The following is a 15,747-nucleotide window of genomic DNA, read 5'->3' on the forward strand; positions in this document are numbered from 1 at the left end:
ACTCCCCTGTTGTGCTAGTTTGATTTGGAATGGTATATGCATCGATTTCTGGCGTTTCTAGTTGCACCTCACCCCTAAAATAAATTCTGTAATAAACAGGATAAATAAAAACCTATAGCGGGCCACTTTGTAAAACCTTTTCTTCTACTGTTAAACAACTAGGTTTTTAATAACATTTCGACGAGGTTATGTGCATCGTAACCAGTGTTCCCTCTAAGGTTGGCAACTGCGCAATTGCGCAGTCACACCAGACAAACTGCGCAGTAAAATTTGCTTTTGCGCACTTACATCATCCTCAAATTAAAAATCAAATATCTTCAGTTTTGCCAAAACTGTTTGAGCTTTTCGCATTGCCCTTTTTAAGTTGATGTTTGTAGCTAAAAGCAAGTAAACAAATCAAATCCGTATTGACGATTGTGACGTAATAAATTACTTTGTCTAAATCGGTTTTCATCATTAAATGTTTACTCAGGAAAACCAAGCTTACAGAAAAAATGAGTTTAGAAAAGTGCAGAACGCAGCAGTGGAGTGTTTCACCATAATTCGGAATCATAAATCCGAAATGCATTTTTTAGGACAAATTTTTTTAACACAATTGCAGTTTTTACACTATTTCCATACAGATACAGCTGTGGGGTCAATAATGGCCCTCACAAATTGACAAAATCATCTTATTAAATGCAAATGAGCGAATAGTTGGAGATTCTTGATTGTGCGCTAAAGGCATCACGCATCCGATTTTTGAAAATTAGACATTTTGTCAATTGAACCCAAATATTCGTATATTTTTTCACGCAACTGCTTTGTTACCATATTCTTGAACATATTTAACTTGATTGTAGTTGCACATACAAGATTATTGTGAATATTTGTTTCATGACATCACGCTTTGTGGCGTCAACTTTAAAATTTTCACGCCTCGCCCTAATACAAAAAAACGTTTATCTAGCGCGGGCCCTGCCAGCGCAGCCTTAAAATATTTTTGCGCAGTACAAAAAATATTTGCGCAGTAGAAAATTTTCTTACAGGGAACACTGATCGTAACAGCCCAAGTGGTCAAACTTCCCTATTTATAGAAACCGTCCAGTTTACAAGGCAGGATCTTTTTTTAACACAACGGTTAAAAAAGAACACGACTCGATTTGGGAGTCGGTTAGTTTTAAGAAGCCATGTAGACTGTCCAATGTTCATTGTAAAAAAAGGCATAAACGCACAAGAATCGAAGCCTGAGCTGTGACTGTAAAATCTCTGCATTTACTCTGCGTCAAATACAATTGGTTCAACTAGCAGTTTCTTACGTGGAAAAGTTCAACCAGTTCTGTGTATTATACATCACCCATATAGGCGTCGCAAACAAACAAATCTAAAAGCCAAGCGCCAGCACTGTTCGCCTTGCTCATTTTACCGCCTTTTTATGACAGGAAATGGAAGCAGCAGTAGCAGCTCCTGCCGTAAACGCTACTCTGAGAGAAAGGGCCAAGACGAAAAGAAGTTCAAGTGCACCTACGGCAACCAGGATTCGGTCTGCAACAAACGCTTCGCCAAAGAACAGGAGCTGCAGGTTCACATCAACAAGCAGCATCTCAGTAAGGACGCTTTGTCTTTTCAAATTCCTTAACCAAAGTAGGTGACTGGAAAAGTAGGCCACTGGATCTTACAAAAGTGTCAAAAGTCTACCTGAAAAGGTAGTATGTAGACCAGAGGTGGGCAGCCTATATGGCCCGCGGGCCTGAACCAGCTAATTAATTATCCTGCCCGACCTGTCTTACAAACTGGGCACAAGGCCATTTCTCATATATTTTGATTATTTCACCAGGTTAAAGCATTTTTCAAACTTGGCGCATGTAGTTAGATCCCTTTTTAATTGCAAAATACCCCTAGTTTTACCCTGATTAACAGTCGTCGCGGTTGGTATAATTAGATGCGTAAAGTCTACAAGATTTACCGGCCCGCAAAGACCTTTCTGAGTTTGATTTTGTTGCTTTTAATACATAACCGCTCGCCACTGCACAAAATGCCTTTCTGCCTTAAAATATAATTGGTTTAAAAGTAAGTAGGCTATAAGTAAAAATTAAAGGCACGGCATAATGTTCTGGAATGTTTATCGTGTAGTGTCACAAGTACTGAATTACTTCCAGAAAATCACAAAAAAAATACCAGAAAATAGCAAAAATAACTATTTCAGAGAATGAAGCCCAATTCCAGTTTCGGATGTAGACTATATTATGACGTGAAAATTATTGTTAAAAAATATCAAGTAACCATCAAAATTAGTAGAGGAGGCCGCCACTAAACTCGCTTTGGTTAGCTGATTCAAAATTGCATTTCAGCGTTGTACAATCGAAAATTACGTCATACTTAAAAGTCATACAGTCGGAATTTTACATCGTGAATGAGTAGTGGGCCTGTTTTATCTATAAAGCTGTTTGATGTTCATAACTTACTGACTGAGCACATTGCTGGAGTATAAGCATTTCGGGAGTGTCAAAGTCAAGCACTGTAACCGTCTAGTTTATTCTAACACGATAAATAACGAATAATCTTCCCCTCCTAACTGGAATATATAGCATTGATGAAACACTTCGTTTTTATTTTTGTTCATCTTAGAGAAACTCACACCCAGACCCTTAACCAGTTACATAAAACTATATGGGATATATAGTATACGGAAATTCATCCGATCATAGCTTTTACGTTGTGTACAAGAGCTAGTTATAGGAGATCTATAGCAACTTTTCCATTCAAATTAACATGATCCGTGCGACCCTCTACTTGCGCAAATCTCAAACACCTTTGAAAACTAATCGATTCGATCCGATACTGAAGTCAAATGCCTTCATCGCATTTATGGCATATAGCTGCCGGGTCAGCGTCAAAACCTATATATCGCCTACGTTGTCGATTCTTCGCCAGAAATCGTGAAGCCCTACTTCTGCGACGCCGAGTCCTGTGGCAAAAGCTTCAAGCGGCCCGATCAGCTGAAACGTCACCAGAAGATCCACACCGGCGAGAAACCGCACAAGTGCGACTTGTGCGGGCGGCGTTTCGCCAGGACCGACCACTGCAAGACACACAAGAGCAAGCACAGCGGTGAGTAAAGAACGGTTAACATCGGCACTTGCCTACCTAGTTTTTTTGTCGGGGAGCTGCTCAGTGAATCTATATAGAACCTTTTACTATTTCTAAAAAAATTGCCGATTTTCGTCCTTATTTCTTGTTGTTAAGGAAACACTGTCTTTTGCAGACCTGAGAAAAGTACGGCCCATCTGGACCACGATTTATTTTTCTTAAAACACCTTTTTCGGTATTTTATGCGCTAATTTGACAACATATCTGCAAGTGTAAAAACAAGCGCATATTTTTATATGTTTGGTTGTAACATGTATACACCATGCTTTCTAGGGTCAGTAATGGCCCCGCCAGACCGTATTTTATTCCTTATTTAAATACCAAAAGAGAAATCGCCCGAATCTCAAAAAATATATTCCGTCTTCAGTGCATTTTAGCGAACCTTTAAGGTATTTTTGTGCAACCTTACAGCTGTTGGGTCAACGGCACCTAAAACTCCAGTTTGTTTTCCGATGCATGGCCGCTTAAAACTCGTTTAAACCAAACCACTAAAACTGCCAGAATTGGTGAGTGATAGCGACCCCAAAAAGGTTTAAGCGACCCGACATTGGTTGTAGACCACTGACCTGTAGCATACTCTTCTCATAACCGCAACACAACATTAATATAAACCCAATGCGTTTGTTCGATCCTGAGTTGTGTAACCCAGTGCTCTTCAACCTTTTTGGTTTGGTGAACGCTGTGGCGAACTCATCCACCCTGTTTACTTGAAAGATAAAATGGGTAAAAAGTGATATGAAAAATCATTATGCCTATCAATATAATCATGTCAATTAAACCGAGCTGAGCTACCAAAGGTACACACTGTCGGTGAGAGTTCGACTATGGATTGCGAGTAGGCCTACTATTACATGTCTTAAAACAGCATTCAAACAAACTTGAGAAAATAGCAAAGAGACTATTTAATGACTGTTTTGAAATTAAAAATGTCAAATATTAAAAGTTTGTGATGCACCCTTGTATACCTTTCCGTACTTGTGATCCCCATTCATATTTCGGTGCACCCTAGGGGAGCTGCACCGTGCACACCGGTTGAAAACCACTGGTCTAATCAAGAACTCGTGTTTTCCATCAGGTGAAAAGCCGTTCGTGTGTCGGCAAGTTGGCTGCAACCGAAAGTTCGCTAGGAACGACGAACTGCGTCGGCACGAGGCCAGCAAGCACATGCAGCATCATCACCAACAACAGCAGCAACAACAACAACAACAGCATCTAAGCAACAGCGATCTCATTGAGGCCGAGCAGAGGCGAGAAATGTACAAAGGATTTTTCTACATTTGGATATTAACATACTGATATTACTTCTGTTTTTTTTTTCCTGAACCTTAACCGAACCTGAACATTTTTTTGTGAGATTCAAAACCGGAGTATATTTTGAAAGAACCTAAACCTTGACGTCACAACCCATATTTTACAGGGTCAAGTTACGTCATGTTAAAAATATTATGAAAAAAAAAAATATTTATTAAATAAAACAGATATTTTCATAATAAGCTGCTTTGCATTTTGATACGACACGAAGCCTAGATTTAATACCAGTTACAATTATAACTAATATTCTCTACATTTATCGAATCACTTTTTTGAATTTAACGTAACTCTTAACCGAACCGGAACTTTTTCAATTGGTTTCGAATTGCTCCGAATCGAAACCGGAACTGAACCGTATTTCGAAAAAATCCTTGAACCCGAACCGAACCTGAACCGTAAAAGTCAAACGGTTCCACACCCTGCTTTTAAGTCATAGTTTGTAAATGACGTGTCTTGTCAATAAGTCTTTGGGACAAAATACATTGGTTTCACTTAGGCATATGTGGAAAAGTTTGAGTTAGATTTCAGTAATCTATATAAACTGAATTACTCGTACTTGAGTGTTTTTGCTTAACACATGCTTAATAAATTATTTAGTTTATTAATGTACACGTGCAAGAGTTTAATTGCTTTTTCGAGTGATTGTAAAATGCGAACTATTTCTCATCGAAAAGGTGCATCTATTTTAATGGTTTAAAGTTTAAACCTATATATATATATTTATGTCGAGAACTTAATATTTTTAAAGTAACGAAAAACGTAGGAGTAATGGGAGTAATAAAGTATGAGTAAATAAACTGAGAGTAAAATAATCACGTTTACTTCATTTATTCGACACACATCTTTATTTATTCGAGATACACTTACCATTCTTTTTTTAACAGCTTTCATCAAAGTTTTGGCAACCTAGGATTGCAGACACCGCACACTATGCCTATGCCAGGTAATATTTCAGCAAGTACAACGAAAAAAATTTAGTCCTGTCCTACTCGTATTTATGTATGTATATGTTTTGTAATTATCATTATCTATCTTAAAAACAAGCCTTTAGTTGTATGTAAATGATTTGCTTTTTTAATCATTTTTTGGCCAGTTCATAATACGTGGGAATTCACCGAAGCAAGTCGTCTTCCTGGACAATAAAGCAAACAAATTAAGACAAGAAAAAACAGGTAGGTTTGCTTTTTCATCAAAGTTTTTGCAATTGAGCAATGAAATGTTCAGGCATCCACCTATTGTCTCCAACAAACACATTTTTGCCGCCATCAATAATCCCGTACACTTTTCCACTTTTGTAGTTGAATAAAAATGTAGTTGATAACCCGGTATCAATCACAACATTTTCTGCATAAACAAGCAAACATTTCTATTTTGTATTGTGTATAGGCTACATATACAATCATTATTATTACCCAAATTCGTCTATTTAGTTTAAGAATTCTATTAAATTAGCTTGTCTTGTTTCAACTCGGGTCTTGGCGGGGTTTGTTGGCCATTCAGCCTCTCTCTAGTAAAGTATCAAGTTTCATGGAATCGGTGTTTGGCCAGTTTGGGGAAACAATGTAACCATGGTACTGGCTGAAGGCTTATGTAGACACTTAGGCGATGAAAATATTAGGGAAGAAAGCAACGAGCGTTTAGCCCATGTAGTATTCTAAACAATCGTATAAGTTAAGTACAGTGAAAGGCATGAATGCAAAAAGTTAAAGTATAAGGCTAAAATTCTTGAAATTTTGAATAGACCATCAGGCTGTAAATGTTGTACATTAGCCTAAGTCGAATATAAATTTTATCGTGAAATTGAACATAACTTAACGTGTTAAAAATCGGGTATTTAAGGCAAAGTACGAATAAAACAAAGTGTCAAGTATTAATCTTTAGTGATTACCAAGACCCGATTAACATACACATGACGATTGTCCGGATTACAGTTATAGTCAAAATAGTTGACTCCACAGATATTAATTTTTCATCTTCAGGTTTAATGATATTTATCTCCTCCTTCAGTTTTAATTTTATAATTGGTTTAGTAAAAAAAGTTTAGACATGTCTCACAATTTGTTCAGTTTGGTTGTCGTAATACTTTTCAGCCCCAAATATAGCAATTTCTGTATTTTAGAGTAAACCAAATTGAACAAAAAATCTAAAGCAATGTAGTTTTCTGTACTGACAAAATTTTTGCCTGTCTTTAGATCACCGACGACAAAGACGCTCCTTGCAAATAAAATCACAAATTAAGAAACAGAATGCCGAACCTGAACTTCGACTACACCCAGTTCCTGAAGAAGCAAAACGCTCTCTACCTGCTCAAGTACAGAGACGACCCGGTCGAGGTGGAGCGCAACCCTCAGCCAATCAACGGCTACCATGGTCACGTGCCGGCCTACAGGGGCAGCATCCACGAGCAGCGAATGGTCAGGTCACTTGTCAGATGCCTGACCAGTCCAATGAAGCCGACCACCGCCACTGGGTTTAAGAACGCAGTCGATAACTTACCGAAAAGCAGGCCAAAAACAGGGGTACAGACCGAGGCTAAGGCTAAAGCGGGCGAGGAGGCTAGTCGACGGGTGCAGTCGGCGCCACCGGGCACCGTTGGACCCAGGGGCGAATCAAGGAACGGTCGCACACCGTCGGAGATGGCATCACGCCCAAGCCTCTCACGCCTTTCTATGATGTCGGCCGGAAGCGCTGATTTTGTAAGGCAGAAGGTTGCTGAAAAGCTGGCAGCCAGCAACAGAGCTGCCTCGGCACAAAGCAACACCAGTCGCCAGTCAAAAGCCGCTTCTTCAGTACTTTACCGGCCCTTGCCGCGCTCAGCGACCCCAAATCACCCTTCGGGCCCCGCGCAAACCCTGTACGGAGCCAGCTTCTGGTACACTTGGCCTGGTGACAACTCGTTGGCCGGCACCAAGCAGCGTCCCGCCTCCTACGACAAGGACCAGCGCCTGAACCGGCAGCACCAGGTGATCTACCACAAGCACGAGGGTGTCGTACCCAAGTACATGGGCTACGTACCCGGCTACAAGTTCAAGCATGGCTCCACCTACGGAGCGCTAACCGTCAACGCCACTAGTGACGGGACCGTGCACCGACGACTGGTCGCTTAGCGGCGCTGTTACTTTTTCCCCACGCTTTTTTTCATTTAGACACTTTTAGGTCTGAACAACGGTAAGGCATCGCACGAAAGGCTAATCTACTGCGGAAAATCGAACGATATCAGAACGCCTAATTTGGTGTTCTGCTTGGTGACTTTTCTTGTATTGTTCACTTACCTTTTAAAATAAAGTCTTAATATTTATTCACGTTTAAGCGCGACATCTTAGTGTAGCGGACACGAAGCTTAGCAAGGGCTTATTTTTTAGCGGCTTAAATCAGTTTATAATTAGCCATACCATTTCCCTGTTTTGTTTCGCAATGATGACGTTTACAGATCCATAAAGATGCTTTACTTTGTGTGTTGAACTAGTCGAAACTTGGAAACGTCTTCATATTTGCCATAACATAAGATGGTTTGATTAAATTATAATATTTTTAAATATAAGACATTGTGTGTACATTGTGAAAAATAATTTTAAAAAATTCCCTTTTAATTGTGTACATTTTTGTCTTGCAGTGTGATATGTTCCATTTGATTTTATGCCTTTTCGTAAGCTAAGGCAACGTTTCATTAGTCTAATTATGTATCATGTTTGTAAAACTACGACCAACTTTTCGTCGTATTGCGATTTCTCACAATATTTCTTCATTTGTTCCTTGTGTTAGTTGTTAAATACAGCTTTCTGTTTTTGAATAAGGATCGATAGTCTATTATTTTATTATTAGGTATAGGGTGGTTATCGGCATTATTCTTGTATAAGATGACTATGAACATCAATAAAGATAATAGCTCCTAACAAGTATTAACGGAAGACGAAACATTGCCTTCCCGATAAATTGAGTAGAAATAAAATTCCATAACTGGTCAAATAAAGATTTTATTGTGAAAAGAGTTGACTGAAGAATACTTAGCATCAGCATGATTTGGAAGCAGCAATGTAAGGCTCATGGGCAAAATAGAAAAAAAAAGTTTTGCTTTGTCAAATAATGTATTTTTGTCTAATAGTCAACAACAACATGTCGAACAAAGTTTAGCGCAGCGGTTCCAAACTTTTCTAAAAAAATTGCCTGGTTGACCCTTTGCAATAATTTTAATATTTTGTTGCCCTATGAAAATTCAAGGGTCAGTTGATCCATGTTTCTTGTAGAACACTAGTGCTGTCACTATTCGTTCTAACTTAACAACTTTCTAACAAATGCGAAAAATTCGCTGATAGCCGGTAGTAAAGCATAATAGATACTTTATGATGTCACAACAGACACCATAAAAACACGCTTTATTATCGAATAATAAAGCATAACTAAAGACTAAATGGTGACAGATATTGTTTAAAAACATTCGCTAATAATGTTTAACGTAAAGACTAATTCTCATTGCGGACCTTCTGAAACTGCTGCACGGACCCCAGTTGGTCTGCGCACCCCAGTTTGGAAACCGCTGGTTTAGCGCCTTGGGCAGAAATTCAGTATTTACACATCGGTATTTGTTATCACCAGGGCCGGATTTACCAATAGGCTAGGCAGGCTGAAGCCTAGGGCCTCAACGTCCAGGGGCCTCGAAATTCGGTTTCGAGTTGACAAAACTTGACAAGTTTAAGCCCTGCCTAAAGTATATATATAGGTCTATTCAAGAGGAGAAAATTCTATACACAACTGGTTTCAACCACGTTGTAAATCAGGGGTCGGCAACCTACGGCCCACGGGCCGCCGATGTAATTCATTTCGCCGCCACTTTGACAAACTTAGACAAGTCCATTTCACATACTTTTTTACTATTTTTACTTCTTAATTGCGAAAATTTTCATTCTACGTCCGTTTTGTATAATTTTGATGCTGCGTTTTCAACTAGATCACCGCTTTGCGCCGTGGAAGGCTGCCAAGTGCGACGCAAAAAATCGGAAAAATATTAGACATAGTTTTATTACACTTTTCATTAGTAGTATGGATGACGACGTGTGAACTCGAATTTTAAACTAAACAAACGCTTTCTTACGCGCTTTGAGCAACACTTTACTGCCTCTGTAAATGTAATTACACACGTCTTTAAGTGCAAAAAATATCCAAGGCCCGCCTGATTCACAGTTGTTCTAACATTTCAAAAACACAATTCTTAGTTAACATTTTGTGCGGCCAACAGAGACCTTTCTGAGTTTGGTTTTGGTCCGCGACTATAGAAAAAGGTTGCCGACCCCTGTTGTAAAAAGTCATTATTACGTCGTTTGCATCTTAATAAGGGGGGCGCAGTGCTAGGTCGTTTTCATAGGGTTAGAAAAGTTCTTCAGAAATCTGAATCGTTATTACTTGTGCCGAATTGTACAGTTCACTTGTAGGGCTTTCTAAGCGAAATTAGAGATGGGTTTGACGAGTTTGATCAGGAAGCAAAAGCAACCTTGCCGAATATTAACTACAGAGCTGTCACTAGGAGACAAAGAAATGAGCCTGACGCTTTAAGTGAACTTTCTGCAAAGGAAATGTTTAAAATAAATTCCTTTGTCCCTATGCTCGACGCACTTGAAGGCAATTTAAGAAGAAGAGCTAATGTGTACAGTGACATTGCACAAATGTTCCTCTTTCTTGCTAATCTGAAAGCAACTATGGTAGAAATTGTACGAGGCGTAGAACTTATAAAGGAAGCGTATCCGGAAGATGTTGACCCGAAACTTACTAATGAGCTTGTACAATTTCATTTGTACGTGAGACAAACACAAAACCAAGGGCTTACTGGTACAGAAGAGCAATCTATTTGTTTGTCTCATGGCGACAAGGAAAAAAATAAACACTGACTTTTCTAATGTGGAAGCAATATTAAGACTGTTTCTAAGATTAATGGTCATTAACTGCTCAGGAGAGAGATTTTTTTCAAGGCTAAAAAGCATCAAAGATAAACTGAGATCGAAAATGTCTCAAGAAAGGTTGTCTGCACTGAGGATTCTGTGCATTGAAAGTGACAAACTTAAACAGATAAATGTTGATGAACTTTTGCATATGATTTTGCTTTGACGAAAGCTAGAAAAAAATGGTAGCCTAGTCTTACTCTATTTGATGGCTATAAGCCTGTAACTATTTCTCATTGATCCTCATAAATAAACTTTACAAATATTGCAACGGTTGTTTGATCAAAGAAATTAAAATTAAAAGCAAAACTGCCTTAATTAACTAATTTTTTTATTATTTTATTTAAAAATTTGCACCCATGAATGTGGAAAATTAAAAGAACAAAGAGTTTAATCAGGTCATGTTTTTGACATTAAGCAATGACATGTGATGTTGTTTAGAGAGAAATTCTGAGCTCAAAAATAGGGAGCGGCCTCACAAATGGAATAGCCTAGGGCCTCTCATGGTCTTAATCCGGCCCTGGTTATCACGTGTCTTTTTCGTTATAGGATCTGAATATAAAGGCACCGGTATTGTTTACTTTGATAACATTTAAAAATACTCTGCTTTTAAAATTATATGCAACCCATAAGCGACAAATTTATGTTAGTTTACTTAAAAACGCCGACCTGTTTTTACCGAAGTCTTCCAAAAATTACTTTGTTCAAAATGTGTCCGGAAACCTAATTGCATATCAGTATTCTTTTGAAACATAAGTTTAAAATTTATTACTACATATGATCGTTCATAATAGTGCTTTTCAACCTTTACAATTTCCATCCGCACTTTTTTATTTCGCAAAATTTCCATCCGCTCGAAACAAGCACAGTAAGTTTGCAACCTTTAGTTTTATTTGTGAAATAACAATGAAAGGGTTTGTGTATTAAAACCGTGTGCCTGAGCCGATATAAAACAGATGACTAGCTTAAGCTGCAATGAACCTCTGTACGAGACTATATTACTGTACCTATAACCAGTGGTGGGATTCAGCCGGTTCGCACCGGTTCTATAGAACCGTCTCACGAAATGTTATGAGATCAGCGAACCGGTTGGCATTACTGGTTACTGTCAATGGATTTTTGCCTTTTATCTAATAGGTCTCCACCGATTACGCACGTAACAGTCATACATTGTGTTAATTTTTATAACTGTAATACAGTGGTTCCCAAACTGTGGTACGCGTACCACCGGTGGTACGCGAGAGTCTTTCAGGTGGTACGCGACTAACTTCAGCATACGTATCAATTTCGAAAACGTTCAACTTTTAAAACTTTCAGATTGGGTAATTTGCCGTGCTGCGTTTTAGTTACCTTTAACTTGAGGTTTCGAACGTTTATGACGTAACACTTATCTTGTTCAAGATAATAAAACGCTAATTGTTAGCTGGTTTAATATATATGTAGTAATAAACCAATAATGAGAGGTGTAGTATTGTCGTATGTATTGACCAGCTGGTGAAAAAAAAAAAACTATCGCATTGAACCTTGGGTTTTGTTTAATTTATGGCTTCTTTGTCTTCCTGGTATGGCGTTTGGTAAAGTTTAATTCTGCTTACATGCTCATTTTCTTTTGTATAATATGCTAAAATAGTTAAAGTTTGAGATATTCTAGTAAGGTGTAACTTAGGTGGTACATCAACACTGTACAAAAGCTCAAAATGGTACGCGAGAAAAAAAAGTTTGGGAATCACTGCTGTAATAGTTTTCCTTTTGTGATTATTTGTCTGAAAATTGCATTTTTTGCGTCATAAGTGAAAGTCATAAGACGACTGCTGCTTTTTAGTGTGGCTGTAAGCAGTGATAGGATTCAGCCGGTTCGCAACATTTTTAACATGTTGTACAGGCTAATTTTAATGGTGAAAACCAGATAGTTCAATAATTTAGTTTTATTTTACTTAACTTTTTTATATTTGTTATTTCTATCTTTCCCTTGTATGACACAGTGTTAATGTATGCTTGCTTCTCAGTTTATTTGCCAAAATCATTTCTTTTTGTAACAGAACCGGCTGACAAAAAATTTGAATCCCACCACTGCCTATAACGCATAAGTGGGCGCACCAGCTTATTTGATTACTGTATTACACATAATAAAAAGTAATAACATGCACCATTTTCATCCGCACGACGTTAGTCATCTACATTACATTTTTTTTCATCCGCGCAAGTGCGTAGGCCTACCACGGGTTAAAAAGCACTGGTTCATAGTAACAGTTTCTACATCTAAGGGGCCGGCAACCTACAGCCCACGGGCCGGATCCGGTCTGCCAATGTAATTCATCCGGCCCGCCGCCTCTTTGTCAAACTAGGCACGAGTCAATTTCAAATAGTTTTTGAGTATTTTAACTACGTAAGTTTTTTATTTTTTATTTTCGGCAATAAAAAAACGTGCAAGAAATTTAAGAAAAATGCCGGTATCCCCCCAAAAAAAATCGAGCTTGCTTCGCTCGTGTAGCAGCTTGCGCTTCTCCGTATTGTTACCGAGTGGAAACCCGGCTATTCAGATGAAGCAGGCTGGCCGGTTTGATGTCAACCAACGCCTGCCTGTGCGTGTTATACAAACTGCCAGCAGATTGCTGGAAGCGTTTGGTCAATTGTCCAAAATTTCCTGTTTTTCATTATTCGTGTTAAAGCATGTTGTCACAATAAATATTATTTCATTGTGCTTAAAACCCACAAATTGGAGACCCCGACGTGATATTGAACACGCAAAATTCCTTCTGACAAACTATAAATAATTATATTAACCTATTGTGTTGATTTAAATCTATTTTTGACCTACACTTTTGCACCTATTTTTAGTCTTATTTACCGTGTGCTATTCTTAAAATCGTTATGTCGAAGAATAACTTTTCTGTTTTGTTTTCAAAGGTTTCAAGCAAATTTAAAGCTTGCAACGACAAAACTTCAACGCGTATAGCTGCCATGCTATGTAATATAAGGGAAGGTAATGTTTTTCCGAAACCTAAGGGAATTAAATCGAACTTTTCCATTTCTAAGCTACGTCATACGAAAATAGGCTCTCTTTCTAAACCTATTTCTCCTTTCTCTAAAAAGAAATTTACAGAAAATGATGTTCTAATGCCATCGGTTCAAGTTGTTCCACCGATTGCACTGCCATTCTCGTCTACTGATTCAGTTTTGCAACCTGCAGCTGCTTCTTCAGCTGAGCCGCAGATGAACAACGACTTACCGCATTCAACTTTCGAAGCCGCTCCATCGTCGTTTTGCAACACGGCAAAACCTTTAAATGTTCCGGTAAAATCTTTGCAGCCTGTTGCAGCAACGCCCAGCAGCAAACTTTCAACTGTAGACGCGACGCCTCGTCAACAACGCAAGTTTATTCGATCTGCTACACTCGGCACATCTATGACGTCATGCAATTCTACGTCAATTTCTATTCTAAAGGTACTCGAAACCTATCTTTTACACCTCTTGCTTATCTATAATCTTATCAGACAGGATTTCTTGCCGACCATATGATGTTGCTGAGTTTTGCAGTGCTTGGTATCGTCCGCCCGACCTAACAGCTTGCAAGCAAATCGTGCGCATCTGTTGCGACAGAAGCAGCACATTCTTACGACGTTTACACCTGATGATAACCTAGTAAGCTTTCACAACTTTACTTTACCTTATCTATCTACGGCCTCTTACTATCCTAACATTGACTATTTTAACCTTCTCTTCCTCTTAATCACAGCTTTTTGCTAGTTTTCTTGATAGACGTTTGGTTAACGTTTTTGGGTAATTTTTAGCGCCTATAGCTTTAGTTATCGTTAACGCAGGAATGGGCCTTGCATAAATCAAATTGAATTATACCGATAGCCTCATTACGTAGGATGGCAGCTGTAGTTTACTCGTAATTTTTGTGCGCGCTATGCATTGTCAGTTATTGCTATATGCCTTGTTTACAGTTTTACGCACCACGCTTGTTTTTCTCTATAATCCGCCCTTGTAAGTATTTTATCGCTGAATGATGAGCTCGTTTTAATGTTGCTATATCGGTCGTACAATGCAGATTTAAAACCGCCTTTGAGCTAAACTAAATTTACGGCATAGCTGTTCGGTCATTTGCAAAATTACGTCTCTTTGTGTTAAGTTAAAGGTGAAAGTGTCGTACAATGCAGATTTAAAACCGCCTTTGAGCTAAACTAAATTTACGGCATAGCTGTTCGGTCATTTGCAAAATTACGTCTCTTTGTGTTAAGTTAAAGGTGAAACTTTACGCAAGAGAATATTCTTCTCTCGTAAACTATTCTCTACGCCAATAAACAAATGTATTTATCTCTCACACTTACAGAAGTTGCGCCTTTCTGAAGTGCATATCCGTTTGCAGCTAACCTGCAGTCTGGTCCTATATGGTTTACGGTGTTTGATCAGAGATATCACACCTAAAATAACCTGACCGTTTTGTTTGTATTCCGGGCAAAGTTTCCGATGTTTTCAAGGCCACGTGATGCCGTGAAGCTTTTTTTACCTTACTGACGGCTGAGATGCCCGTCACATGTCCATTTGAGTTACAAGCTTGCATAGTGTAACTTTTTAGTTTAACCTTTACGTCAAGGTTAAGATGTCTGTCATTTAGGGATTACTTTTAAAATGGGAAAGGCGTTAGTTTGTTTTCGAGTTTCAGAGTTTAGCACCTTTTGACTTTCATGATTTCGGTATTCTTGAACGATAGGTTCTAGGCATTTGACTGACGGTTTTTGTCTTTCTACATTAAAATTACGATTTTTACGGCTCTATTTCTGCATTGTAGGCTGAACATTTCTTGTATTCGCATGTTGTTAATCGCCGGTGTAGGTATTTTTACATAGATCGTTCAGTTACAATGAACCAGCTCGAGAACGGAGGGATTCTTGAACACCTAAGGGAGCTGTTCAGCCTTTTCTCGATTGAGCTATTCACCTTCAGCTCCTCGTTTGCCAACCCGTTTGTACGAAGTGATCTTTTCATCGCCAGACACAGTCATCTATATCTTGGTTGTCGCCATCGCTTCTGACTTGTGCAACAAAGAGCCGATCGACAAGGAGGACATGATCATCCCATGAACACTGTTTGACTTCCTGGAGGAAGAAGTCCAACATGGAGTTTCTCCGGACCTATTGTTTCAAAGACAAGGGGAGTGCATGTAGCAGCTTGCGCTGCTCCATGTTGTTACCGAGTGGAAACCCGGCTATTCAGATGAAGCAGGCTGGCCGGTTTGATGTCAACCAACGCCTGCCTGTGCGTGTTATACAAACTGCCAGCAGATTGCTGGAAGCGTTTGGTCAATTGTCCAATATTTCCTGATTTTCATTATTCGTGTTGAAGCACGTTGTCACGATATTTGATTACCGCC

At 38.8% G+C, this 15,747-nt stretch overlaps 1 protein-coding gene across 1 annotated transcript; it reads left to right on the top strand.

Moving 5' to 3' along the window:
* The first annotated feature begins 6,507 nt into the window (after positions 1 to 6,507).
* Positions 6,508 to 8,220, top strand: LOC146169811 (uncharacterized). The gene has a single exon (XM_083389278.1). The coding sequence runs from the start codon at positions 6,687 to 6,689 to the stop codon at positions 7,545 to 7,547; it is 861 nt and encodes a 286-aa protein (XP_083245404.1). The 5' UTR covers positions 6,508 to 6,686; the 3' UTR covers positions 7,548 to 8,220.
* The last annotated feature ends 7,527 nt before the right edge of the window (positions 8,221 to 15,747 follow it).

This window comes from Ascidiella aspersa, chromosome 1 (assembly GCF_963924565.1).
Source record: "Ascidiella aspersa chromosome 1, kaAscAspe10.2, whole genome shotgun sequence".
Classification (NCBI taxonomy): domain Eukaryota; kingdom Metazoa; phylum Chordata; class Ascidiacea; order Phlebobranchia; family Ascidiidae; genus Ascidiella; species Ascidiella aspersa.